Source organism: Nesoenas mayeri, assembly GCF_963082525.1.
Source record: "Nesoenas mayeri genome assembly, chromosome: Z".
In the NCBI taxonomy this organism is placed as follows: Eukaryota; Metazoa; Chordata; class Aves; order Columbiformes; family Columbidae; genus Nesoenas; species Nesoenas mayeri.
Window position 1 is genome coordinate 1,668,946 of NC_137542.1, and position 27,923 is coordinate 1,696,868.

Below are 27,923 nucleotides of genomic sequence, written 5' to 3' on the forward strand. Positions count from 1 at the left end.
CCGAGGGGACAGGATACGCAGGCTCAGGTCTTTATTCTGCCTGGTTTAGACCAGGGATTTGAATCTGCATCTCCCACATCCCACCGAACTCCCCAAGCCACTGGACCATTATCTACCAGCATGGAACTCTGTCCCTTTTCCCCACTGGAGTTGTTTCACCTTGTAGACGTTGCTGTAAAAATCCATCCTGTAGTTCCTAGGGTCGGAAATAGAATAATACTCTAGGTGAAGGGGTGGGGTGCCCACCTCGGGTTCTGGAGACCCTGATCCCAGATTCAACTCCTATGAGCATTTGGTTATTTATACAAAGTGGAGCAGCTCCAACAGGAGGTAAGCAGCTGAGAAAATTGTGTGGAAGAGGGGCTTTAGCCTGGCTTCCCACATCCCAGGTGTCTCTCCTTGAATTTCTATAGCTAGTAAGAGCTTTGTTAAATATAGAACATCCCTCAGCGGGAAAAACTGTCATTTTTTTTTTAAAAAAAAAGCTCAAAAGCTCAAAAAAAAAGAAAAAATAAATCCTGACCAGCTTGGCTCACAGAGGGACTTAACCATGTTACTTCAAATTGTCTTTGAAACCATTAGAAAACATTTTAATGCTTAGCGTGGAGCTATGATAATACATCTTTCAATATTATATTTCATAATTTCAATTGTGTTTAACATGCCCGACTACCAAGAAATAGACTTGATTATCCGTTCAAAGGTCCATCCTTTTGTTTGGAGACTCCTTGGACTATCAAGGGATCGTGTTCTTAAAATTAGTTTGGAGATCTTTATGCTGCACTGCTTAATAATTGCATGTGACTAGAGAACAAAATGATGAGACAGAAAATTGTTGTTCTCACTGATTTTCCTTGGAAAAGCAGATGAAAAGGCATATAGATTCCTGGAAGCTGCATTTGGAAATAGAGCTATGATGTTACAAAGATCTGTACTACGTTCTGTACAACTCAGCCTACAGTCCTTCACATACTTATCAAAAAGAATAATCATTTTTAAAAGCATTTTTGGCTAATGGCTGCCGAAGATAAACCAACACTCCTGCGTTGTCAGGCTCAATAGCATTTTGTCCGCTTGGTTTCCTGCCCAGTCATTGGTAGTGGGGATATAGCTCACACGTTTACAAACACAATTTCATTTCTGTTTTCACGTTTTTGAAACGTGACTTTCTCAGGCTCTACAAGACTATAATAAAGAGTTCATTTACTGATGTTGAATAAGTCTCTTTGTCAAAACATAAATCCACAGTATTCCAAAGGCAGGGAGATGCCTGTGCTGGGAGGTGAGCTGTATCCCACTCAAAATGTCCAAACCCTTGTGTTATCAATCAGGACACATAACCACGGGCGTAGTTATATGCGGTGCTTTATTTCAGCGCTGGGAAACCAGAGGTTCGCACCCAAAGCTGGCTTCGCTGCTCAGTTTAAGTTACACAGTATTTATACAGTCCATTCACATACATATTCATTTATTCATTAAGATACGTAACGGTTACTCGACATTGATTGCAACATCGATTGCAACATCTTGGAACTATTTTGATCACGTGCAGTGTTCTCTGGTGGTCTTTCAGGGGGTCTTCAGGATGAAGTAAGTAGTCTTCATCACTTCTGTCCCTTTCACCTTTGGGTACTGCACAGGCATACTACTTCTATAGCTAGATAACTGCTGACTTGCTCAACCTCCGGAGATACTGCATGTACTTCTCCTCACTCTATGCGTATTTAGGCTAAGATAAAGCTAGGTTGTTAAGATAAGAGTGTACTCGAACACGATATGCTTGAACATCCTTTCAGGGACAGTTTACAAAACTGATTCATTCTTTCAGGAACATTTTGTAAAACTGGTTCTGTTACTAACACTAGCCAGCATGGACGGCGATTTCCAATATCCCTACTGAGAAACCAACAGGATCTGCTTCTGCAGGTGCCGACACCCGGAGTTCTGGGCTGCCGTCTATACATTGTGTGAAAATGTTTGCATTAAGGCAGCGCATTTATGAAAAAATGGTAAATTTTTAAACATAGCCGTTTAATAACCCACACCATGACTTTAAAATCTTTATCATGGCATGAAGTCATGAATTAATGGGAAAAACCAACCAACCGACCAAACCTCAGGTGTTTTCGTAGGCTGAGAAAGTACAGGTAAGAGATTCAGTGTGTGTTTTCACAGCTGGATTACGCCCTTGTCTTAAAGCAAAAAAAAAAGTCTGAATTTTTTTTTTAAATTTATTTTTATTTTTTACATACACTTGGATGATTTCGTGGTTGTCTCGAGCAGTTTTGACACTTAGCTGAACCGGCATAAAGAGGCAGCCCAGCTCTGCCTCTCGCCCCCGTGTTTTCCCTGCACCGATACAGGAATCGTGTGGCTTGTTGTTTGTGTGGCTTTTTTATCTGGCTGGAACCTCTCCTTTTTCTGGCTGATTTCACAACATATGCTAGTGCCAACACAAGGGAGAAACAGCTACAGCCTGTGTGGATTGGGAGGAAACCCCTGCCTTGCAAACCAGACCGCAGTTGGATCAGTTTAAACCGATTACAAAATCATTCTTTTAGGAAGACCCAGGGAGGAGCACAAGGTGCCTCGGCAGGTCGTTAGCGTGTTCCCTAATTTTTATCATCTTGGTAGTACTGTAAATTAAGAGGAGCATCTTAATGAAGACTCACCTTGAGTACTTGCTCAATGTTATGGCAATCCTATCGTTATGGGCTTCATTTTAATAACAATAAACTGTTTAATCATAGTAGTCCTTCCAGCAAATAGATCTGTAAGTGTTTCATTATCTAGCTCTGCATAAAATGGTTCTGTTTAATCAAAACACCTTATTGGCATGCAAGGGTGATTTATTTACATAGTAGTTTAAGAAGTGAAAACAGAAAAGATTGCGGCCAAAATAATCATGCGTCTGTTACAGGGTAGTTTCTAAAATTGCCATGTAAATCATAAATGACTTCTAGTCTTTGAATGCTTAAATAATTAAGAGCTTTGAAGAGTTGAAAAATATTTATTTCCTGTGTTTAAACAATGGGTTTGAACATGTTCATCAAACAATTTATAGTCATGTAGTAACTATTTAATGCTGTCCAGAAAGTAACTTTAAATATTTATGTATATTTTATCACGTGAAATAAATCGTGTAATAACCATCATACATCAGAACAGCTCATAGAAAACATTTGTTTTTCACTTCCAAGTATGCCTAACATATATATTTTAACTTGTAACTGATACATATAGTTTCATGACAGCTTCAAAACAATAGCTCATATTATTTCCTCCAGTTGTATGGATGTTGAAGGAGTTAATTTATTGTTTGTTGTAAAATGGTGTTACTCTTAGGTTTTTATTTTTATAAGAGATTACTTATTTTTTCCGATAATACTACTGTCAAGCACACTTCCAAGGTATGCTTGAAATTTAGGCAAATTTCACTTAGAAAGCTAGGTGGCATATACTTTCTTTGTGGTTCTTTTTGTCTTCTAAAAGGAATATTTGAAAGACCAACTGTCTTGTGAGGATTCTTCTGAGGACGGTGCTTCCTCCAGCCAGTTCCTGCCATTGACGCTCATGGCCCAAGAAGAGCAGCCCATCTTCAACCCTTTCCAGGTGTACAGACAGTCCTGTGAAAAAGTGTTCAATCAGGTTTGTGGAAATCTAAAACCTTGGTTACACAGCATAATTTTTACTTGTCGGTCTTATTATGATCAAGACAATGACAGAGACTGAAATTACGAAAACTGAATTAATTACGTGCGCTCACGTTTGATGAAGCGCAGGGGAATATTATTAGTCAGGAATCTAATGAGGGCACCCTCTACAATAGCATGGTGTTCGAAAAGCCATTACTGCCCTTTTCTTTATCAGAAGTATTGTATGTAAGAGCAATTTGCATTTACTTAGATCTCCTGTGTTAGTTCAGCATGGCAAGGGAAAGCCCATTAGTAGCAAAGACATTTATTACATCTCTGTAATGGTACATAGGACTAGTTTTAGTCCTTTGAAAAATCAGGGCAAAACTCCAAGTGCACGTTTAGAATCTTCCTGATGAGCCTTTCACAGAAATGTTGAATGGTAAAGGATGCTTTTGAAATAGACATTTAACAGAACTGTGACAATAAGCAGGGGAAAAAACCAAACCAAACCAAACTGAAAGCAAACAAAAAAAAACCCTAACAGATCCAATTCTGTGGTTTTCATTAAGCCATGTTAGTGATATGTGAAGGATTGTAATTTAGTTACAGAAATTAGTTTTCTGGTAGTGTAACAATTAAAGAAAATAGATCAAATTGCCTAAATCTTAGCCAGAACACCACATGACCATTTAATTACACAAAATTATGTGTGGTTTCTGATGGCACTTGGACACTTAATCTTCAACCGTAGTTCCTCAGGTCTTCCTAATCCATCATCTACGGTTTTGATTCTACACCTCAATTTCAAATATTTAAAAAGAAATTGTATTACAGTGTCGTGAAATTGACTTTACAGACTTGTGGTAGAAAGATGTCCTTTTCCAGTACAATTCTGCTTTTAAATAGTATAATCTTTCCCAGTTTTGAGCATTTTGGACTATTTAACTAGGTGTATTGCCATAAAATATACCTAGTGTGGCTTTTGGTTGGTTAGTTTTGGTGGTTTGGTTTGATTTGCTGTTGTTTTTTTATTCCTTACTTGTTTAAGGAATCGTTAATCATTATCATGTTGCAAATACAAATCCTGAATAAAGAGTTTAATACCAATTTCACAAGGTTTCTCACCCCAGAGTAACATGCTTTAACATTGTCTGTTTTATCTTCCACTAGTCTCTTTATGTATATCTCAGATTTGCAGAATTTGAGGGTCTGTGGAATCACTTACTCCAATTTGAAGTGCTGAAAAGAGTTCACCATGCCTCAATTGTCAATTAATTAATGGTGTGGTAGAATAAGACCTTCAAGTAGTGATAACTGAGGGCAGAACTCTTCTTCTACATGGCAGGATTGCAGTGCTCTATTAATCAACAGATGACAAGGGATAGTTCATATTAAATTGCTTTGGATTTTGAAAACTTTTGGCATAATGTCTATCTGAGCATGGAAAAATATCTTTAAATTAAAAGAAAAAAAGAGTGGATCATAGATTGCAAAGTATGGTGTGCCAACCCTGTTGTTGACAATGACAGACTTATTTCCTGAGCTTAATAATAGTATTAAATAACTTGGTTCCCTTTACCATAAAACTGCACGTTTATTTAGTGATGTGGGACAGTCTTTTCATAAAATAATGGTCAGTGTAGCTCAGTGTGTGCTTCTCTAACAAGACAATTAGCGGTGCCTGTAGAAGATACTACAGTACTCACAAGGAACAATTACTCTTCTCTAAGGATATATTTCTTCTTAAATTCATTTCTTACTCACTGGCAACTGCCCCAAAGCTTAGGAGTTTATAATACATGATTAATTTCTTGATTTTCTTTAAATCTGTTATAACTAGATGTGTTTCTAATACATCAGCTAACCTTTTATAAATGCTAAGTCCCAACAAGCTGCTGATTTCACAACATATTTTGTCAATGAGTTAATCATGTATTGCTTTTTAAAGCTTTTTTCTGAAAAGGGCTGGTGGGAATAGGCACAGGAATGCTGCTTGCAAGTCCAGAGAGCTGGTTCGGCTCTAAATGAAGAATGTTTGTGTTCTATATAACGTATTACTACAATATATGATAATATAACGTATAAGAACTTGTCTACTCTATGCAGTGTGGACACACTCTTAGCTTCCTCAGTAGAGGATTTCTTAAAATAAGTTATTTCAAAAGCTTTCTGAAAGCTAATTTGTAGTAAGCATCCATGTATTCTTTGGTGGCATAAGTAAAAATTGCAGTACGTAAAGTGGTTAACTTTTCTCTTCCGAAGTTTTGCGAATTTGTCCCTTTTGTGTCAAATTTAGCAAGATGCTTAATTGCAATTTCTACAAATTTTACTCCTTCTGAAACGAAGGCCACTGAACCGCTATTTTGAAATCAGCTGTAGCATTTTTATTAATGATATGTAAATTTCTTACCTTCCAACCCCCTTTCAGTAGCTGATTCTAAGAAGTGTGTCATTTCTGTTAACGATTCAGCCCCTTCGTTCTTACATTCCTGTAAAAATCTTGAATAATCACCATCTGGTCCTGGTAACTTGTTGCTCTTGATTTTGTCAATTTGTCCTGACACCTCAGTCTCTGCCAGTGCTGCTGCTCCTCCATTGTCTAGTAACGTTAAGTCTAGGCCATGCAACTCCTCAACAGTATCAATGAACAAAAATGCTACAAATAAATGATAACCCTTTCCTGAAGTGACTTTTTTCAAACTGATCTTTTATTTTTTTCATAGAACTGATCAATTTTTATCTAGTATACTTATAAATTTTCCTATTTGTTTTTATGACTGTTGCTACTGGCTCTTTACCTTCTCTGTTTAATCTCCCTTTATTTTAGAAGCACTTCTTCCATGTTTATTTGTCTGGTTTTACTTCAGATAGAACAGTTGCCTGTTTTCACCCCTGTGTTCTTCTACTCCCACTGTTCTCTCAGTTGAATCTTCTTCCCTTATTTCTTGTTTATCAGATGTTCACTGTTACTTCTTCACTTACTTTCCACTTTCATACCATATTATTATTTCTTTAGCTACCCTTGTCTCCCTTTCTTAATCTTCATTTCACCATCTGTAAGAAGAAAAAGGAACTGCAAGATAAACGTCCTTCTTTTTATTTAGGTTTATTTCCATTGTTTTGTCTTGTTTAATTTTTTTTTTTTTTTAAATTACTCAATGCTATTTTTGCGGTAAAACAATAATTTTTGAATTATTTCCTCCCAAGGATGTTGAATTGTAGTCACTACTTGACCATTACTGACAATGAAAATTAATATTATGCAACAGGAGTTACTATTTTGTAGAATGTTTTATGTGGTCTTTTGTCTGCCCACTATTATTGTAGATTGCTTTTATTTATTAAATAAGCAATATGGAGTTATATTTGTTCATACTGTCTAGACTTATTGCTGTTTATAATAACCATCTGGTGATGGGAGTGCTTTACAAAACAATAGACAAGTAGAACATCACTCTAATTATAATACAGGTTAAATCTTGAATTCCAGCTATACCAAGTTTTTAATGACAAACTTTTTGCTGACAGCGGGAAATGTAAATTGGTGTTACATAAAAAGTTGCCAGTTATTTTGCTTTTTCAAACAAAAAGTCAAGCTCTGAGACAAAGTGGTTGGGCAGAATGCCATTAACAGTTGGAAGAATAACGGTTCAAAAATTGATTTATCTTTTTATAAATAATGGCTACGTCCCCAAATGGATTTATAAATTAATTGCTGTCTTATTGGAATAAAAACCATCTTCTGTGGACATGATTGATATCATCTGTCTAAGTCCTTGTTCTAGACCCCCCTCCTTCTTGGTTAGTATATCACAGCTGGAGCTTTAATTTACTGATCATATTAACACTGATTAATAACTAACAATAGCTTCTTGCCATGTATCAACAGTCAACCATTACTGAATGGAACTGGGATTGGTCAAACTTGCTGCCAGGTTATTTGGGACTGAATCAGATGACCTTCAGGGTGCTGCTGGCACACAGGTAACGGGATTTTGGCAAATAATTGCACTTCCCTGTTGTCTTTTTCACTTTTTAGTAGTTAATACACACAGATTTTACAGGTAAAATTTGTAAAATAAATTGCACATTTATTTTTAAATATTCAATATTTAAATACTCATTGCCTAGTGTATTTGATCCCTACAAAGGTGGTTTTCAATTCCTGTTTTGAAGAACCTGATAATATTTCTTTCCTTTCTAAGACATGAATATGTGTTGATATTGCCCGTAAATGGTGCTTTAAAAATAAATAGTAACCTTTCGAAACCTATATTGCTGAGAGAGATTTCCACTGCATAGCGCAGAATTTAGGGATGTAAACTCAAGTTGCAATGAATCTGAAATGTAATTGGTGGCATGACAAGTGTAGCTAGAAAAATAAAGTGTTTCCTTAATAGTTTTTAATGAATGGAACTTATTTTAATATTGTAACGATTTTTCACTTGTAAAATTTAAGTGCTTAATTCATAAGCAGATATACTTAATGCAGAATAAATAGCAATTTGTTAAATTCAGAAACTTGTAGGTGGAAAAAGTGGGTATTTTTCTGAAATATCTACTACTTTTATCCTTGTGAAAAATTGAAAAATTACATGTTGTAAACTAAGAAGTTGAACATTCTCTTCTTAATACTGAATCCTCATGATGATATCTAATATGGTCATATCACTCATCTTTTAAACTGCAGTGTTTTTCTATTTAGAAACTACAGTGACTTTTCAAAAGTGTGTGAATTCGCATGTCAAAAATGTATGTTTTTTGCACCATTTTCTCAATGGATCGCTGGCAGTTAAACATTTAATTCTTCATTTCATATATCTAATATTTGTACAGTCTATTTCCAGTCTTCTTTCATAACTTTTCTGTGCTTAATTCTTTCCCCACCTAATTTATTGTTTTCCAAAATTATGATGCAATTGCACAAAAAATCATGCTGGTGAAAATGTGCCGTTCAGTTCTCCTCTTGATGTCCCCTATTCCCCACTACCAGACAGAATATGGAACTGCATGGACTTTTTGGTCTGTACTAGTAGTGTCATTTTTATGTTAAATGGCAGAGACAATTCAGTACTAATTATTTTTTCTTTGATAGTTCTCCTGCTGATTGCTAACAGTTGTCCTTCATTAAAAATGAAGCAGTTTGCCCTTTTAAAAGATATTCTAATAGAAAGTCTCAGTCTCAAGCTGGTTCTTGAACTTCCCTTCATGTTGATGTCATCAATATGAGCCGAAGGGAGCAGAGAGGACTGCTGTGATTTGCAGAGGGTACATTTTCTGTGGACATTTCATCTTCTCTGATATCTTGAAACACGTTTCGTTTTTCTTTTGATCTCTTTGTAGAGTTTAGAAAGAAGTCGTGTATGTGCCTTCTCTGCCCTTCGCTGTATTTCACGCCTTTGTCATATCATCTATTGTCGCGTTTTTATTTTTTATTTAATAAGTGCTGTAATTGTTGTCATCCTTCCTCATTTGAAAATGTCTCCATTCATTGCCCTTCTACATGATATGGAAATTCTCATCTAGAAGTGACATTATGCAAGCCATTAATGATTAGCTCATGGATTTATTATTTAAACCACTCTGCTTTGCAGACCAACAGATCATTTAAACCCACTGTGATCATTAGGTAGAGTTGCTAATGTAATACCTGCCGTAGCGATCAGCATCTCCAACGTAGCTTGTCTTCACAAGACTTAATTTTTAGCATAGCTAAAATAGGTTTTACCATGTTTTCCAGCTGGCTGGGGCAATTCTGGCTGGCCTTTGCAGTGACTCCAGCAAGCCTGATCTTTAGGGGATTCTTCACACTCCTTCCAAAATCTGCGTAAATTTCGGGCTTACTTTGTGGTCAGGAGTTAAGGATCAAGCTGAATGGGTGTATGATTGTTTTGATGATGAACCCATTTCTTTCCCTACAATTTGTCCCCTGAGGTAAATTAATCAAAACTAAGGACAGTACTTGAACCCTTAGTTTATGAAGTGGAGTGATATAATACTTTAATTACTCCCTTCTTTAACACATGCTGAATCCTTCCCTCATCAGTTCCTTCTGTGCAGATAAAAATACTTTTACCTGTTCACGGTGATATTTGGGTCTTTTTCCTTTTTTTTGACATTTAAAGAGAAATATTGTCTGTTGCATATGAAGTAAAATAAGTATGCTCTGCTCTCTTTGGTGGAGAAAAAGTAATAATGCTTAAGGGACTCATTTACAAGGGAAATGCTCCCCTAACCTAGTTAGTGAGTGAGTTAGGTGGGAGGGGGTTAGGGGAGCGTTGTCCCAGAGCCAGCAAGTGGTCGGCAAATTAATTGGTTGGTGGTTAGGGGAAAGTAAAAGGCTTTTAGGACTGGTTAAAAAGGGAATGAATTGTTGTGTTGGCTGCTGTAATCTGTGCATCTCTGCGATCCTCAAAGTGAAAGTGGTTATGAAGTTTTTCAAATGAAAGACAAGGATGGTTAATGATATTATTTTATTTCAAGGTTATCAAATATACAATGCTATCAGGAAAAGGAAAGTTGGGGAATAAGCAGTAACATAGAATGTGTAATGTTCATCCCTATTTACATTTAATATCTTTAGAAACTGTTAAGTTTTCCTTACAGGAAGAAAGGGGATATATAGATGGATTCTTTTCCTTTCTAATTTTTTTTACATATAGTTTGAGCTGCAAGAGTAAAAGTTAAAACATACTTTTCAATTACACTCAAAATAGTATCTTTTAATAACAACCCCATTAACATTCAGCTAACTTATAGTACTTGATTTACCCAAGTTTTCAATAATGTCCTGAATACTTACACTGCTTTTTTGAATCTTGGCACACATCCTTAGATCTTTCTGTAGCAAATGGGAATTCCCTACCTCTAATATGTATTAGACATATTAGAGACATATATATAGACATATATGTTAGGACAAGAAGACCATGTGCTTATAGCTGTTGTTTAGTTCACATGTATCTCAAACTTAATGACTGTCGTCCTCATAAACCTCAAACATTCCCCCATTCCTTCTCCCTTCTATAGCTTTTACTGCTGAGCACAACGTTTGTATGGCATGGAGTGTCCCTCTGGTCACTGTGCCAGCTGTCCCAGCTGTGTCCCCCCCAGGGAAGAAGAAAAGGCCGTGTTGCTGTGCAAACCCCACTCAGCTGTAGCCAAAAAGCTGGTGCGTTGTCAACACGGGGGCACCAACCCAAAGCACAGTGCCCTATATTGCCCTTCTTGTTCACGTACGCCCCTTTATAATGATATGTAACCTAAATACTTTCTGGCCATTTATTTTCAAAGAACTACTTTGGCAACTTGTACATCATTAAAAGATATTAGTATTTTGCTGATTGTGAGGTGTGACTTTCCTCCTGCAGTTCTACTGGACTTTCAGGTGCATCAAGTACATTACTATAGCGAATAACTACATTCCACTCACTATAATTACGAGAAACAACCGAGACACTTTTGTAACACAAGAAGTCATTCTACAATATTGCAGTGATTTGCGTTTCTGAGCAGGAGCAGCTACAGGAACAGACAGAGAAGAGTTCGGCAAAGCCAATGACAGTCAGGTACAAGATCTTGAGAAAAGGAGGCACATCAACTTAATAACAGAGAGGAGTATGTTGATTTACCATAAATACATCAGATGAGAAACAGGACCGAGTTAGAAAAATTACACAAATGAAACCCAATATTTGTTCAAGTGGATAAGAAATGTCATTAAAAACATCTAGGCTGGAAATTAGAAGGTGATTTTTATCAGATAAACCAGTGTCGCTCAAGAAGAGTTTTCTGGGAGGTGTTTGCGCGGTGATATGAGCTTCAGTAGCTTTTAGTTGAAACGGGAAAGATCAAATTATTTACTTCTAGTCATGTGTTCCTTTGGTAAATAATCTCAACTGCCCAGCAACTTCTCCAAAATGAGCAGAAAACTTGGAATTACTTGTATATTTGCTTTAAGGAAACTATAAAAAATTAGTAAGTTTGTTTCCTACTAAAGCTGGGTAAAATATGTAGGCTTTCTAGTAACGCTTGCTCCAAAATATACACAGACTCTCATGTTCTTTGGACTGCAGAATTTTTCATAGCATAGTCCAGACTGTTTTCTGTTTGATAAACTACAGGGCTATTGCAAGTGAAACTGTCTTTGAGGCCAGTAAAGGGTGTCCTTGGGCGCAGGTGCCACCCTAAGATTAAGAACTCTTTACACCTGGTGTTTCTCTTCCGAAATCCTTTTGACTTGGGTTGGATGTGGACTGTTGACTTGCCTTTTGCAAATAGATTTGTTAGTATAGTTGTGGCATTTGTTCCCCATACTAGAGGTAGGTGATAAAATTATGTGTTTTGCCTTGGTTAAACTAGATAAAGCTGAAATTAAGTAAAAAATTCTTGTTTAGAATGTCAAATGATTGCAGGGCAAAATCTGCGTAGCTCTTGTATATTCTAGTGGATACACAGACACCATCTGTTGAGAATGGTAGCCATATGGTGAACTATTTATAGAAAATGTTTATATTCATTGTGTTGTTGATTATCTAGATATCCAGAAAATGCTCTTTTAAAATCCAGTTTATCAACACATGGAAAAATGTATTATGTAGTTTTGAAATTGAAAAGAATGTCAGCAAACTGCATGCGCTTTATTGTCTGTAAAAGACTTTCTATGCAACTCTGTAAAAGCCCAAATCTGAGAAATGAGTAAAAATACCCAGGGTAAGAAAAGGTAGGAAGTTCTCTGACAATTTTTCTTCGTAGAAGAAACAAATAGTGTAAGAGCAGTTAGTGGCGCGATGCCAAGACAAGAGCTTATCTGCATGGCAGAGGATGCCAGTGTTACGTCTAGTGTACTTTTGGATGTGTTACTCAGTCCTCCTTCCAAACTGCAGATGCTCCTAGACCTTTTGTATCCACATCGCTGGGTATTGGAAATCCATATTGTTATGGCTATAAGTCAACTATTAATGATGTGCTGGTGAAGAACTGGGATGCCATTAATACTGCAGTAATCACCACCTGCTTGGTGAGATTATAATGGATGCCCTTGTAATGCATGTATGAACAGGCTTTCTGAAATGCATGGGAGGCTGTGAAAGACGGTGTTCCATTGTTTCTGTATCAAAAGAAGCGGGTGAAAGGTATTAATCCATTATTGCACATCTCTTCATTGATCGCAGAGTCAGGTTTAGACCCTACTGCTGGATGTACCAAAAAAAAAAACAGAAAAAGCCACTGGGATTTTGAGAAAAATCTGATTTTGACCTTTCTGGATAAGCAAGGACCCTTTTCCATAAATGAGTTGGTCAATAACAAGGTATATGTCACATCCGTCAACATAAGGATTATCCTCCATCTGCTTATCCTCCTCTAACATAGCTAATGAAACTGTACTCTGACCTTAGCGGATCTGTCGGAAGTAGGCTTAGCTCCCCGGCTGGCAGATTTAAAGCATTGGTGGCAGAATGTACATCGGTAAGCGAGAGGGAAGATGAGACCCTGTGTTACACACCGTGTCATTGTCACTGTGGCCACCGGTACATGTGCGGTTGTAGCAGGAATTATAGAATTCAGTGTGGCTAAAGGTGAGACTTCCCATGTGCAGCGCGCTTTAGACTTCTCTGTTTGTTGGCAGTGTCTCTGTCCTGCAGACAGAATCACAGAATGGACTGGGTTGGAAAAGCCCTCAGAGATCATCCAGTCCAACCCTTGGTCCAACTCCGGTCCGTTTACTAGATCATGGCACTAAGTGCCATGGCCAATCTCAGTTTAAAAACCTCCAGGGCCGGTGAGTCCAGCACCTCCCTGGGCAGCCATTCCAATGCCTGACCACTCTCTGCACAGAATTGCTTCCTAATCTCCAGCCTCAGTTTCCCCTGGCAGAGTTGAAGCCCATGGCCCCTTGTCCTATTGCTGATGCCTGGGAGAAGAGACCAATCCCCACCTGGCTAGAACTGCCCTTCAGGTAGTTCTAGAGAGTGCTGAGCTCAGCTCTGAGCCTCCTCCAGACTAAACAAGCCCAGCTCCCTCAGCCTCTCCCCATAGGGCTTGTGCTCAAGTCCCTTCCCCAGTCTTGTTGCTCTTCTCTGGACCCTCCAGCACTTCAATCTCTTTCCTGAGCTGAGGGTTCCAGAAGTGAACACAACACTCCAGGTGTGGCCTCCCCAGTGCAGAGCACAGGGGAAGGGTCACTGCCCTTGTCCTGCTGACCACGCTGGTTTGGATACAGGACAGGACACCGTTGGCCTTCTTGGCCACCTGGGCACACTGGTGGCTCATGTTGAGCTTCCTGTCCATTAGTCCCCCAGGTCCCTTTCTGCCTGGCTGCTCTCCAGCCACTCTGTGCCCAGCCTGGAGCTGCAGGGGGTTGTTGTGGCCAAAGGGCAGCACCCGGCACTTGGCCTTGTTGAACTTCATCCCATTGGAATCAGCCCATTTTTCCAGTCTATCCAGATCCCTCTGCAGAGCCTCCTGCCTTCCAGCAGCTCCACACTCCCTCCCAACTTGGTGTCATCAGCAAATTTGCTGATGATGGTCACAATCCCCTCATCTAAATCGTCAATAAAGATGTTAAACAGGACTGGCCCCAACACTGACCCCTGGGGAACACCACTGGATGCCTGCTAGATGCAGACCCATTCACCAGCACTCTCTGGGCCATGAATCCTATGAATAAAACAATATTCTCCATCAGCAATCTCCAACGAAAGATGCCAAAAAGGAAGGGACTGCCATCTCCCAGTTAACCTCATGAGCTCCTTTTTAGTACTTGGCAGTCCTTTGTGATGAGTCCTGTGCATACATACAATATGGAACTATGTGTTTATCAGCTCTCTTTTAAGTAAAAACCATAAATCTGCTTAAATAAGGTTTCATTCTGATTTGGTGCTGTTTCCATTGCTCAAATCTGGCCTCTATAAAAAGTAAAAAGAAGTAAAAAACCACCCCACCAAACACTATTGACAATACCTGCTTTACATTCAAAAGTATATTAAGCACAGCTTATTGGCTAGAGCATAGGCCTGTGATCTAAACCCCATTCTTCTAATAATGTCTCAGTGTATCTTGGTTTCTCCATTTAAAATTAGGTCATGTTTGTCCACATTTTTGTGTCCTTTGATATGTTTTGAGGGAAAAAATGCTAAGTAAATGCAATATATTAGTGTTAATAATGCATATGTGCATTTATTGTTAGGATTCGCATTTCACTGTTTTCTTTAAAAATATGTATATTTTCTTCATAATGATATATTTTCATGTACTGCGACCACAAATCATTCTTTGGAAGTGTGACACTTGGACATTTTATGTCACTGTCTAATTAACCTGGTGATTGCCATCCCATGACCTGGCCGAGCCTCCTTAAAAACAGATGCTTCCTTTCATCTGCAGAAAATTTGCCTTCCTTTCAACTCTGTCTCTCATCCTCTTGCTCACTAAGGATCTTAAGTGGAGATAATCATGTTTGTCTTCTTATCCATTCTTTTCTTCATTTTTCTGAGCCTTTTGGATCCAAGTTTTCATTCTTAATAGATATATAGTGATCCTAAGTGTGTACAGAAGCTCTAAATGCATGAAGAGTACTGACTACACTAAGTGTACACACTGGCTTAGCTACTCATCCACCTGTGGGCTTTCTTGCTACACCTACAAAGGAAGAGGCTGCAGGACACAACCCAACAAGCCAAAAGTCTGTTTTGCCCACCAACCCGTTGTTTCTTCTTTCTGCTTCTTTTAGATAGAGGATTTTCAGCAAAGTGCTAATGATGCAAAGTAATTCAACTTTCATACAGGAATCCCAACTTCTTTCCAAGCTGTAATGAGTCTAGACATGCAAATCCCCTGTAAGGTAGATGGGGAAGTATAACTGTCAAAGTTAGATAATAATAATAAGAATAATAACAATAATAACAATAACAACAACAACAACAACAACAATAATAAGAATAAGAATAAGAATGATGATGATAATAATGTTAATGTAATATAATATATGAATATCTATTTTATATTATATTATTTACATTTTTATATATTTATATTTATCTTGTTTATTATTTATTATTATATCTCGTATATCTTATATATTTATTATTTATGTATACATATAAATATGTAAGTATAATATCTACTATAATAATTATATATTTCATTATAATGATAATGATGATAACAACAACAACAACAATCATAATCATAGTCATAATCATAACAACAACCAGATAGGAAATCTGGTCCTGCAAGTTACCTTTAAGGTTTCTGTTAGGCTGCAAAATTAGTCTGCAGCAAGTCAAGAGTAAAACCTAGCTCTTTTGACTAGATTTCAAGACACAGAGCTAACATATATTAGGTGGTCTATGGGAACTGTTGTGCGCCCAGTCCCAGGGGGCAACAAAGGTGAGGTGGCTCAGCTTTAGTTGTGCTTAATTGATGAGCTAGTTTGAATTACCTTTCAGTCTTCTTAGGAAGGGGTTTAGCATTAGTTTTCCTCCAAAGGCAATGGAGAACAATGGTTTGATTTCTCTTGGATGTGACTGTCAGTTTAAAATCTTCACAAACACTGTGATTTAGGGGTTCCTGATGCTGATTCTGGCCCAGAAAAACTGTTTGTCTGTCGTGTTTTTGTTTTTTCCCCCTGTGAACTTTTTTGTGGGACCTAACGACAAAATTTGGTCCTTGCAAAGAGTGGGAAACCATTGTGCATCCTGCATCATGTAGCAAGGAGGGAATTCAGAACTGTTATTCTAATAGTTGACTCTGGAAGATGTCATTAAAGAAAGCTTTTTTATGTTAGTGTTTAGATTGACAGGTTATGACAAAACTGCATTCATGTTGCTTGAATACATCTTTTTAATAGTTTTACATGCTTTTTGACTTGTCTAGAAAATGACATATTGAGGTTTTCATTAGCCTTAACCAGGTGTGGTTTCCTTTATGGAAGATACCTTGGTAGGACTACGGTTGAAGGCGAATAAACCATTGAAGCTTGGAAAGGCCACGGCCCTTCTTCAGATGGTAGCGATGAATTGAAAGACTCATTAATCAACAGCCAAGTCACAGGTGTGATGGCTTTCCTGCAGGCTGCCAGCAGACTGTGAAAGTCACATCCAGCACATGAAACTGTTAAACTAGACATGTCTATAAACATCCCTAAACTTTCATCTTTCCGTTTTAGCTGAAAAACGCAGCCCTGGTGTGATTTTATTATTGATTTTATTTTTTTTAAACAAAAATATTTGTTTGTTTTCCAAGGAAACAGTGTAGGAAACAAAAGAGAAAGCTGATACTGTTTTAATCTTTTGCTTATTTTAGTACAATAACAAGTTAATGGACGTGCAGTTTTGATTTCAATTGTAAGTGTAAATATTTTTAGTAATGTAAATTTTTATACACATAAATTGTGTGCAAAAGCTTTACCAGAAAAAAAAAAATGAATGCAGGTATTTTCTGCATACAAATGACTGGCCATTTTCTTCATGGTTTTCCAGTCCTTTCCTCTGGTACAAAACTTACCTGGAACAAAGATTCATTTAGGCTGTCGTGCTGCAATGTAGACAGAAAGTCATAACATGTTTAAAGTGAAATGATTTAGAAGGTTTTGTCTTTTGTTCAACCTGCACTGGACTTTTCTACCTGCAATGATGGGAAAAACCCATAATAAGAAGCCAAATAATGAAATCTCCATACAGTTTTCCCACATCATTCTTCTTTAAACTCCGTGGATCCCCTGGAAAAGCAGAGTCTAGTAAGTCTAGGACTTATACCTCCCCTGTAATATTTTTTTCCCCTGGATTATCCTTAAATGTAGATAAATACATGTAGATAAATATCTCGCTGTAGATAAATATTAATTTTACTTTGTCAAAGAGCAATGAGTATGAATTCGCTTGGATTATTGTATGTGCTAATTCCTTGGTCTCCCTAATTCTCATATTTTTCCAAATATGGATGCTTATGATAATAAAAGTTCTTCTTCAAACTCTGAAGCAGATAAGAACAGTGTCTCACCTGCATTTGGGATGAGGAATGTCCTTATAAAATTAGTCTGATCCTCAGTTTCCCTCTTCAGCACATTTGTCTTAGTTTTGAACTTCCTATCTAGAAATAAATTTTACTTCGTAATCCATATTCTTCACTTTTTTCATGCCTGGATTATTGCCAGTTGCAAAGTTATTTTGGTCTTATCCAATGTAAATCAATGGAACTGTATGTAAATACGATGCCTGGTGGCTCAGCAATACTGTAATGCACGTGAAAGGCAAGGAAGCAATGCTGCAGCATTTATTGATGAAATAATAAGGTATTATAATAGTGGTATATCAAAAGTGATATCTTCTTTGCCTTTACAAGGCTCTGTAAGCAGATATTTAAATATATTTGTCTTTAAGATATATCTGTAACAGATTTTATTGGATTATTCAATGTAGTGCTACTGCTTGTTATTGGAGGGCTTGTTAAAGTATATACAGCTGTCATGTCATGTCACCCATTTTAGAAAGAACTGTTGTAATTTCACTTCAGTGGTACTGTATTTTGAAACAGCTTTTACTATTGGGATGAGAATTGTATTTATTTCCAGTTTGATCATAGATTATTGCCTGTATTTTTTCCCATTAACTTTCTGTTGCTGCTTTAACTCAGTGATTAAACACTCCCACAAAAAAACACCCTCCAGAACTATACAGAAATCATCCCTTTAATTGTACTAATAAAGACTATGACAGCTGACTTTAAACACAACCAAACTCTTCCTGCTAAAGTGTTAATGAAATTAACAATAAAAAAAAAGTATAATGATTTCTCTTGGGATAATTACATGGGTAATTTAACAGCACATTTGGATAAAAACTGAAAGCATTTATGTGATATATAGTTAAACCTCTGTAAATGGTATATAGAAAATCAAAGGCTTCCTTATTGTCTTTCAAGTACAAAAGAAATCTTTAAAAATGTTAAGTAGTAGGTTCTCTTAAAAAGTAAATTTATCTTTCATTTCTTGTATTTTTAACATCATCTAGTTTATTGTTTCATAAGGAGTGACTGTCAGATCATGCTATAGAAATAGCATTTAATGTACTTACTCAAAGTGAATGCGTAGACAGTTGGGTGTTCTCTTGCATAGCTCACTGGAAAAGTGGTTGTTGCGTAAGAAATTTGATACACTATTTTCAGAATTTTTGCAATAAAAAAGTGGTATTTGAATACTAAATACATGAATTTGGAGGAGGAACGTGCGACAGTGACCTTACAGGCATTCTGCTTGAAAATAAATAAGCCACAGTTTCAAATGCGAGCTGACGTTCCGTTAATATACTAAGACTTTATTGCAGGTCTTTGGTGCGTTGTTGACTCCTTGCATGCCGGAGTACATGCATGCCCATGTACAGAAATTGATCTAATCTGGTAGATGTTCCTTAATCTCTTTTTCTCTTTTGAGAAGAGATTCCTCTCCAGCATGTCACTGCTGCACTGAAACAACTGCAATTCACAGAGGAAAGTTCTCCAGCAGGCCAGGCACTGGTTATTTATTACTTTCATTAAGTCATAGCACCTTAAGCTCATTTGGAGACCAAGGGGCTTTCATGATGATCACAGAACATCTGATAAGCATATACTCCATTTATTAAGTGAATTGATGCTTGCTGCAAGTTTCATTTTTCTAGGATTTTTTATATTATAGCCACGAGCTGGAATGTGTTGCCAGCTCTCTCCTTCTACAGCCCTCAAATGTGGTCTCAGGGAAACAAGCAGAAGCTCCCTGTTCAGAATAAATCGTACCTATGACTCAGGCTAAGGCCAGGCTCGTTTTTTTAGATCCAGCCCCAACTCAACAACAGTTGAAGCATCAACCTGTATTACACAAAGACAAGCAAAAGACACATGATGATATGTCTTTCAAATTGAATAGTCAGTGACATCAGCCAATATCTGCCTCTCGTCTTTCTAATATCTGCCTAAGAAATTCCACATGAGCCTTGAAGATCAGCAATAACGGAATCACATTTTATGGAATTCCAAATGTTAGACCTCTTCAGAAAAAAGAGGAGTAATTACAATTACTATCAGACACTGAAAATTAAACACACTCTCAAAATTTGATGTAGTAGACTTACAGAGAACAGTTCTATTTGCTTTTGCCAATGTTGGCCAACAGCCTAACAATGTCTTAAGGACTGAATGTAGGTGAGAGATACAGCAGCAGCTCTCTGGACACTTGTTCTCTGTGTGTCATAAAGAGATAATTGACCTTCGTCAATCTAAACTTCAGCCCAGAATTATCATAGGTCAAGGTGATCTATGACATTCAGAAATTTTGAAGTTAGGCTCAAATACCAGTCTCCAATATCACGCCCAAAACAAAATGGTTTGATACCAGCTGCTCTTGAGTCATCCACCTTCAGGAGATAAATTTCTGATTGTCCGCTGGCAAAGGGCACTGCTTCTCTAGTGCCTTTCCACCAGGAAATGTAGTGAGCCTAGAACAAGGCTGGTGTGATGAAGCTTTCATAGTTTTCATAGTGTCTTCATTATTGGTAAACATTTCTAGTAGAAAATTAACATATTCTGAGGTCTTAAGACCATGCTTTGGTTTATTTTACAGAAATGTAAGGAAGTTACTCTAATGCTTTTAGAAGTATGAATGTCAATTTGTTATTTACTTGATTTATGCCCAGATCAGCAAGGGTTGAGTTTCCTCTACAGAAACTATGCTCTTTATAACATGATTTTCTAATTCTTCCATCAATTTATTTGTTTTTGCAAATGTTTTTTCCAGCTGTAGTTAACAAAACAAACAAAAAAAACCCCAAACTCCTTCAATTTCTTATTTCAAAATAAATCAATCTTATTGCTCTTTGTATCTCTAACAATTATTTTCTTCTTACAGTTCTCAGTAACTCATGTGTATTCCCTCTAGCCTTGCCAAATTGCTACGTTTTTAGGTTTTCAGTTTAAGATCTTCTGACCTTCAGTCTTTTGATAGTCCCTAATATGTATTATCTGCTGAAATTAAAAGTGATGTATCTTTTCTGACTGCAGAATATAGAATTGCATTATAGCACAAGCCCCTATTGCTGAGTTCTCAACTGCTTTAATTTTTATTTCAGCTTCTTCTATTAAATTAGATTATACTAACAACAATTTTTCTTTTGTCTTTTTTTTGCTGTGCAACACATTCTTCCACAAAATAATCCCTGCGAGTGTCGAAATTGTATTTCCAAACTATTTACCAGTATATTATTGGTTTATGTTATATGCAAATACCTAAAATAATTCTAACTAGGATACTAATTGACATTGTCTTCTTGGTCTGAATCTTTTGAGTAATCAGTATCCTTCTTGATAAATCTGGATTTGGTACGATAGCTCTAGAAACGTGTATTCTAGAGGTCTGTCCATATAGTTTTGATTAGAATGGTTTTCCATTTGTGGAGTTTGTTAGACTTGTCACTGTAAGTTCATATTTTTTATTTGATCAGTCTGTTCTTTGTAGTTTATAGATGAGTGTTCCATCTCCCAAAAATATGAACCATTCCATAATGATTCTGTCATTTCTTTTATATCAGGAGAGGGGGTGAGATGGAAGGTCTCTATTTTTCTTCTTTGAGTATGTATAGAAGTTTGTTGAATATGGACCTATGGCTGCTTTGTTTTTCGGTTTATATTACTCCAGAATTTTACATTGCTGACTCTACAGCTCCTATCAATCCTAAATGTATTTTTCTTCTTTTGTGTTAACAGTCTAATCTACAATGATTAGGAGAGAACTCTTTGTTTCCCGATGGCATTTTCATTACATTTTCTACTGTGTTTTCTTAACTTTGTTAAATTTAGTTTTCTTGTTTTAGCCCGTCCTTGCTGTCTCACGCAGAATTTTCCTACCTAGGGATTAATGAGTGATTAATCTTTTTATTCCATACTAAAACATAATCCTGAAACAGCTTATTCATATCCTTAATCTAGTGAGTTGTTTCTGTGAATTCAATACAATAAACCAAATTCAACTGGATTGCACGTTTGCAGTTCTGGGGCTTGAGAAGGAGACTGCTTGGAATTAGAAGCGTTTCTTTGGCCATCTGTTTATCTTGTGGTTGTGTATCTGCGGTCCGCAAACCACCCTCGCGTGCCCCACGGTATGTGGTCTGTGTCTTGTCAATATACATACGCTGAAAATTCAACCTACAGAAATTTTAATTGAAATTAGTTGAATGATAGCTTTTACGGGGGCCTACTAGGTATTCTGAGGGTGCTGTACTGTTTTGTTCTGTAAAATGAGACAACAGTAAACCATATGATTACACTATCCATTAAATCTAGTCAGTCCCAAGAGCAGTTTCAATTTTATTTCAGTTATCATTTATTAGAAACTATTCTTGAATGTCCGCAACACACACTACGTATCTGTTCATAGGGGGACAAACCTATGTCCGTACAAGATACTGTGTTAGTAGCTTCCGAACATTAAAGTGTTTAAGTGAATATTTACTGTGAGGCAGCAAAACAGAATTTAAAGAAGTGACACTGCATTTCTCGTGGAATAGATACTGAAGTCCTTTATTTTAATCATAAGAAAATATTCTGTTGACTTTTCTGTGTCTTCTTTTGTTAAAGAAAAAACATTTACTAATATACATTTAATCTTTTGGTTATTTTATCGTCTATTGTTTTGGAATGCTAATTGTTAGAACAAGTGAAAAATAGAGTTTTGACAACATATTAGTTTCTCCTGCTGGGCTAAGAATTAGCAAAGTCATGGTTTCACAAAGTTGATGTCGAATATTCCTGTGGTTAATGTAATAAAGAAATTAGAATGAGTTTTTCCTACTGCACTGAAGTATGTTAGGAAGAGGGATGGAGAAAGGAAGATAATTCTTCTGATGCTTAAAGTACTTTTCTCATAGTTTATTGAAATGATAAATAATAAGACTGACATATGCAGAACAAGCTTTGGTATAACTGAATTAATTTTAAAAGAGCTGGGGTGTTATAGCGAGTGCACACCCTGTGAACTGAGTGGGTTTTTTTCTTTAATGGCATTTTCTCAGCATCCGATAATAACATAAAAATAAAGCTTTTATATCTTCTGAAGCAGGCTTGTCAAGTTCTCAGTGGCGTCTTATAATTGTGAAAACTAAAGGTATGCTTTAACTCTCCTCTTTTAAGCATCTATATCGAGGTCTTCGCATGCTTATTTTTCTCTATAGTTTTAAATGCGTGGGAGAATTTGATCTGTGTCCTTTTTGTATTCAGAATGAGCCAGCTTCTGTCTCAAAAGTGTCTTATTGTCATGATGTCACTGCGTCTCAAGATTTGTGACCTTTTGCTCCATCTGGATTCATGGTAGACCTCGTTGTTTTTTGCAGACTAAATTGCTTTTGTCCCCCCGCTAGGGGGTATCAAAGCCTTTTGGACTAAAGTTTTACGTACTGGTAGGTTTGCAAATAAATACATAAATGGAATTAAAATAATATACCGAATGTACCCAACAACAACTGAAAGCGCCCAACAAAGAAACAAACCTAAAGTTTATGTATAATAAGGACCGCCAGATGTCGCAAAGGCATCATTGATGAAGTGTTTTTTTATCCAAAATGTGGCACTTATATGAGGAATAGTAGTATTGTGTTTGAGAGTTGCAGAGGCCATAACAGGTCAGTGAAATGTCCTTCAAACATTTGATTTTTACATTTGAGAATAGGCCAAGATGAAAAGATAACCACATATCTGACATTGACGTTACTACCATTTAGACAACCGATGCAATTGCCTTAGTCAGTGGGATCAATCAGACCTTTATTACTTTGAAAACCACATAAAAGATTTAGTTTTGTTTTTGTTTTTTTTTCCTTATAAAAATGAAGGTTCTGAACGTCATCAGATCACAGGCTTCTAAATGTAAAATTGCTAGAATATGTATATAGTTTTATTTTCTCCTCATTCTTTTAAAAGTTGAACACTATTAAAAACACATTTAAAAGAATAACAAGTAGTCTTGAAAGAATTTGAGCTGAGTTGAACAGTGTGCATAAATTGGCAGTTTAACAAGTAGAACTTGGAAACAAGTATTCGATGATTGATTTTTTATTGAGACAGAACGAGAATGATAATGGATAAAGTGATTTTCCTTATTGAGAGAAAATATAGTGTTTTTCAACATGTCGTCAGGATGAATGGAAGCCCTGTCAAAAAAACTGAGCAACACATAATATCTTTTAAAAGGTAAATTAACATAAGTATATCACTTAGTTTATGGATCAAATTTTACACTTGTCAGTTTTATTCATAATGTCATAAAGTTTATATTGTAAAGATAGTGTTATTACCTTTGTTATGTCCTGGAAAAGCCTAATATTAACTGAGTTCATTGTAGAATTTAAAGTATATTCAGCTGAAGAAATGCCAGTGCAGAAAATTAAGTCCAAAATATGTATTCATGTGCAGATCTTAGTCAAATCCCTAGTAATTTTAAGTACTTGAAATACATTATTCAACAAGTAACCTGCTGTATGCTTGCGTTTAATGGGCTCTGCCTGAGTATACAGAAGCTGTCAAGATAAAATATGAAACATACATCATTCTAATTCAATTATGATTATTCTTAAAAAATAAAATAAATGTGTGTCCATGTGTGTTTGTGTTGTACGTGGAAATGTGCACTCTTTATTGCTGAGATTAGATTTGATTTTGTTTTGTAAGATCCTTGCTAATTTATCTGTTGCTGGGGTATATGTGTATACACCACATCAACACACAACATATAAATATATGAATTATGTTTATTCAAACATTGAAGACGTTAAAATGTTAATTGAATTTATACTGAATGCGTATATGTATACTTATCATACATTTCTGCTTCCCTGTGTTGTATATAAAAAAATAAATTAGTGATGTAGTTATGCATATATGTATTTGCATAATTATTATTAAACAAGTTAAACAGGCCCTGGACTTTCTTCTGACTTCAAGTAAAATGCTTTTTAAGAATTGATGTGTGGAAGCAAACACGTCTTTATCTCTGATTATGATTTCAATGACATTTATCTTTTATAATTGTGATGTCAGTGGAGTTGTTGAGTTAGTAGGCAGTTCCTAACTTAATAGACTTAGTTGTGTGATACTGCACAGATATCAAATTGTTTAACTCTACCTTCGAAGTCTTTACGTGACAATTGAGGGGTTTTTTTAGCCATGTGTTTTTAAATGGAGATAGATTTATGCGTGTGTGTGTTTGTGTACTCTGCTTATGAGCTACATACATATGGAATACTTTGTGTTTTGTTCTAAGACTTTATGTATATTTAACCTTTAATTTAACTAGCAGGTTGTAAGATTTCCATAAAAAATAGATGAGCTTTGAACTCACTGAATGTTATTGGTGTAGCACAATCAATCATTTCTAAAGGTTAATGGTGTTAAAAACAATGAGAACATATGTCTTATTTTTAATACTGTTCTATTAGCAAAATTATTTAGCATAGATAAGGAATTCGTATCCTGTTCTTTGTGTTAAATCAGGATTTACAGTTTTTGAATAGCAGATTATAACTTTTATTATCAAAGTTGAAGGAGGGGGGGAGACAAATAAGTATCTATATAAACTTTTTTACTATGAACAAGCTAATTGGTGATATGGTAGCTATGGCATCTTTCTGGAGCGAAGTTGAGCTGCAATGTATTACAATTTTTTGAAATGTTTTTACTTCTTTCCATCCCGTTGTGCTATCTTTTAATAAATATGTCTTATATAGGTGTTATCCTAATTACATCATAGACGCAATCCCTCAATGAAATAAAAAGTCAATACCTGAATGACAGTGTGGTTGAGGGGGGCCACAGGATTTCAAGTGGTAGAAACCTGCTGTGGTAACAAAGACCGCATCCATCCCTATGTTGCATAGCTTCCTGATCATATCTTTAAACCTGATAATAACAAAGAATATTTATTTGTTGCCAAGCTATTGTAGGATTTATTTCTGAACTCAAATCCCAATTATCAAGAAAATTGCATCCTCTTTATCTCGCAGAAGGGTATACTGCATCACAACGTATTTGGTTATTTGGTACTATAATATTGTTACCTTGCTTGAAACACATGGTCCCTCTTGATATACAAGAAAAAAACTGAATCCATTTCAATAAATTAATAGGGATGAGAATCCCAATCCATCGTTCTTTTTAGAGGTTCACATACATTGTAATGAAATGCATTAGGAGTTTTCTTCACTTGAAATCCAAATGAGACCCATTTTGGCTCACACCCTTGACAGTCTCTTTTATAAGCGCTGCTGTCTCCTGTTCATGTGTGGGCTTAGGAAAATGCTTCCTTTGTAAGATGCACAGAGACAATATAATGCCATGAAAGACGAAGGTGTCAAAACACAAAGTTAGAGGCAATCTAATCAATGCCTCCTGATTTAGCCTTTGAAGGCTCTCTTCATTAAAACTCTTTAATTGTGAGGCTTATCTTGAGGTAGAGCTGTTACTTAATATTTTTCAGTGTCATTCTTTGGACAGTCATTTGTACCTTTTAAACGTAATTTCAATATTCATTGTTTAGTAAATTGGATGCCTTGTTAGCAATAGTGGTGGTATGAATGACTTGCATTCAAGTGATTGAAGGTAATAGTGTATAAATGCTTGGTTCTCTCCCCCTGAAGTTTAATGTGTTTTATTTCTATGTATGTCATTATAAAATATATGGTTTTCATTATGGGTCTTTTTATTGTTGTGCATAGGAATGCAGGTTAGAATATTTTAAAATTATGAATAGAAAGAGTACTAGCTCGATCTTTTTGAACTTTTTAAAATTTTTAGATTCAGTGAAAACCTAAATTCTATGTGAGTGGTGAAAAATGTGATCTCGGATTATATTATCCTAAATACATTCTGAAAAGATATGAGATAGATAAAAGAAGATGGCATTTGGGCTTTTTCTTCACAAATTATCACAAAGTTGGTAGTGGTTGCTAGAAAGCAACTTCTTGAAATCAGTTGAAAATAAAGTGTGCCTGAAAGCACATAATTTGGAAAATGCTTTTAAAATAAATACTTACTTTCCATCTGAAAAGTGCCAACATAAAAGTAAATGAATCCCAACAATACAACTAATCATTTTTGTTAGCCAGATGACGTATTTTGTCCTTAAAAAAGATGCATATATCTATAGTTTCTTTGTGTGCATGCTGAATCGTGCTGTAGTGCCATGTACATAATATATGTATACGTATATATGTACGTAATGGCTGTACGTGCTCTATCACTAAATGCATTTTCACTTTGCAATATTTACTTGTAGTCCTATTAACATTTTGAAAGATGTACTGGAAAACAAACATGGCATGTTTTTGCAGTTTCTCATAAAACCTACATTACTTAATATCTGGAATATCAAGAAAACTAAAACCGATATTCCCCATGTCATAATTAACAACAAAAATAATTTTAACATGAAAAAAAAAAAAAAAAAAGGAAAATATGAAGAACGTAGAACCGATTTGCAGAAAACCTTGAAAATGGAAAAAGAATTGAGGCAACTTTGACCTGATTTTTAAATGACTAGTGTGGTGAGTACAGCTGCTCTAGCTTAGTAATTATTTGTGATAGGTTGTTTTTGAGTCCCATATGTATAGGAGCTCCAGGCCCAACTACCTCATTTGCTGGCACACAAACAGATTCTTCCAGGTGCTGAAAATTAAATTTTAATATATTATTTAAATATTAAGAGAATTACAGTTTCAGTAATTTTACTGCTACAGCTGGAGTGTAAAGTGTGCCTATGCACTATAGAGGTTGTTGCATAGTCTGCCCGAGTGAAAATTCCCATTGGCTTTAAATACTTTCAAGGAAGTAAATGTTTGATGTAAAGATAAAAAAACATATATTATACAGTGCATTTTAAGAATACTGTGTGGATCTTGACCTGTTTACAGACTAAGATTTTAAAGTGTTACATTGCAATTTATAGGAATTCACATTATAAAATAGATAAAAGTTTAAGAAATATTAAGGAATAACTTGGTTACTCCTGTACTGAGGACTTTGCTAAGACAACAGATTCAAAAAGCTGTTAAGCAGATGGTTAACCTAAAACATTTATTTAGTTACATTGATATCAAGTTAATGCATTTTCTAGATTAAAGTTCATGCACATAACTTTAGTGCATTTAATCACATGGACAAAATGCATTGCTGAATTGGGGATCTCAACCTTATTTCAGGGTTTAAAAATAAATCTTTGCAGCTATTTGCTTCGCTTAGACCAATTTTTTACCCCACGAAAATTAGGAAGGT

General features: G+C 36.0%; 1 protein-coding gene across 1 annotated transcript in view; it reads left to right on the forward strand.

The window, feature by feature from the left end:
• Window positions 1-27,923, forward strand: part of KIAA0825 — a gene marked incomplete at its 3' end in the record, with an annotated part of 208,245 nt that overhangs the window by 88,319 nt on the left and 92,003 nt on the right. The window contains exons 17-18 of the mRNA XM_080362066.1: window positions 3,493-3,648; window positions 7,528-7,622. Coding sequence (XP_080218192.1) covers window positions 3,493-3,648; window positions 7,528-7,622 — 251 coding nt within the window. The remainder of the gene's footprint in view (window positions 1-3,492; window positions 3,649-7,527; window positions 7,623-27,923) is intronic.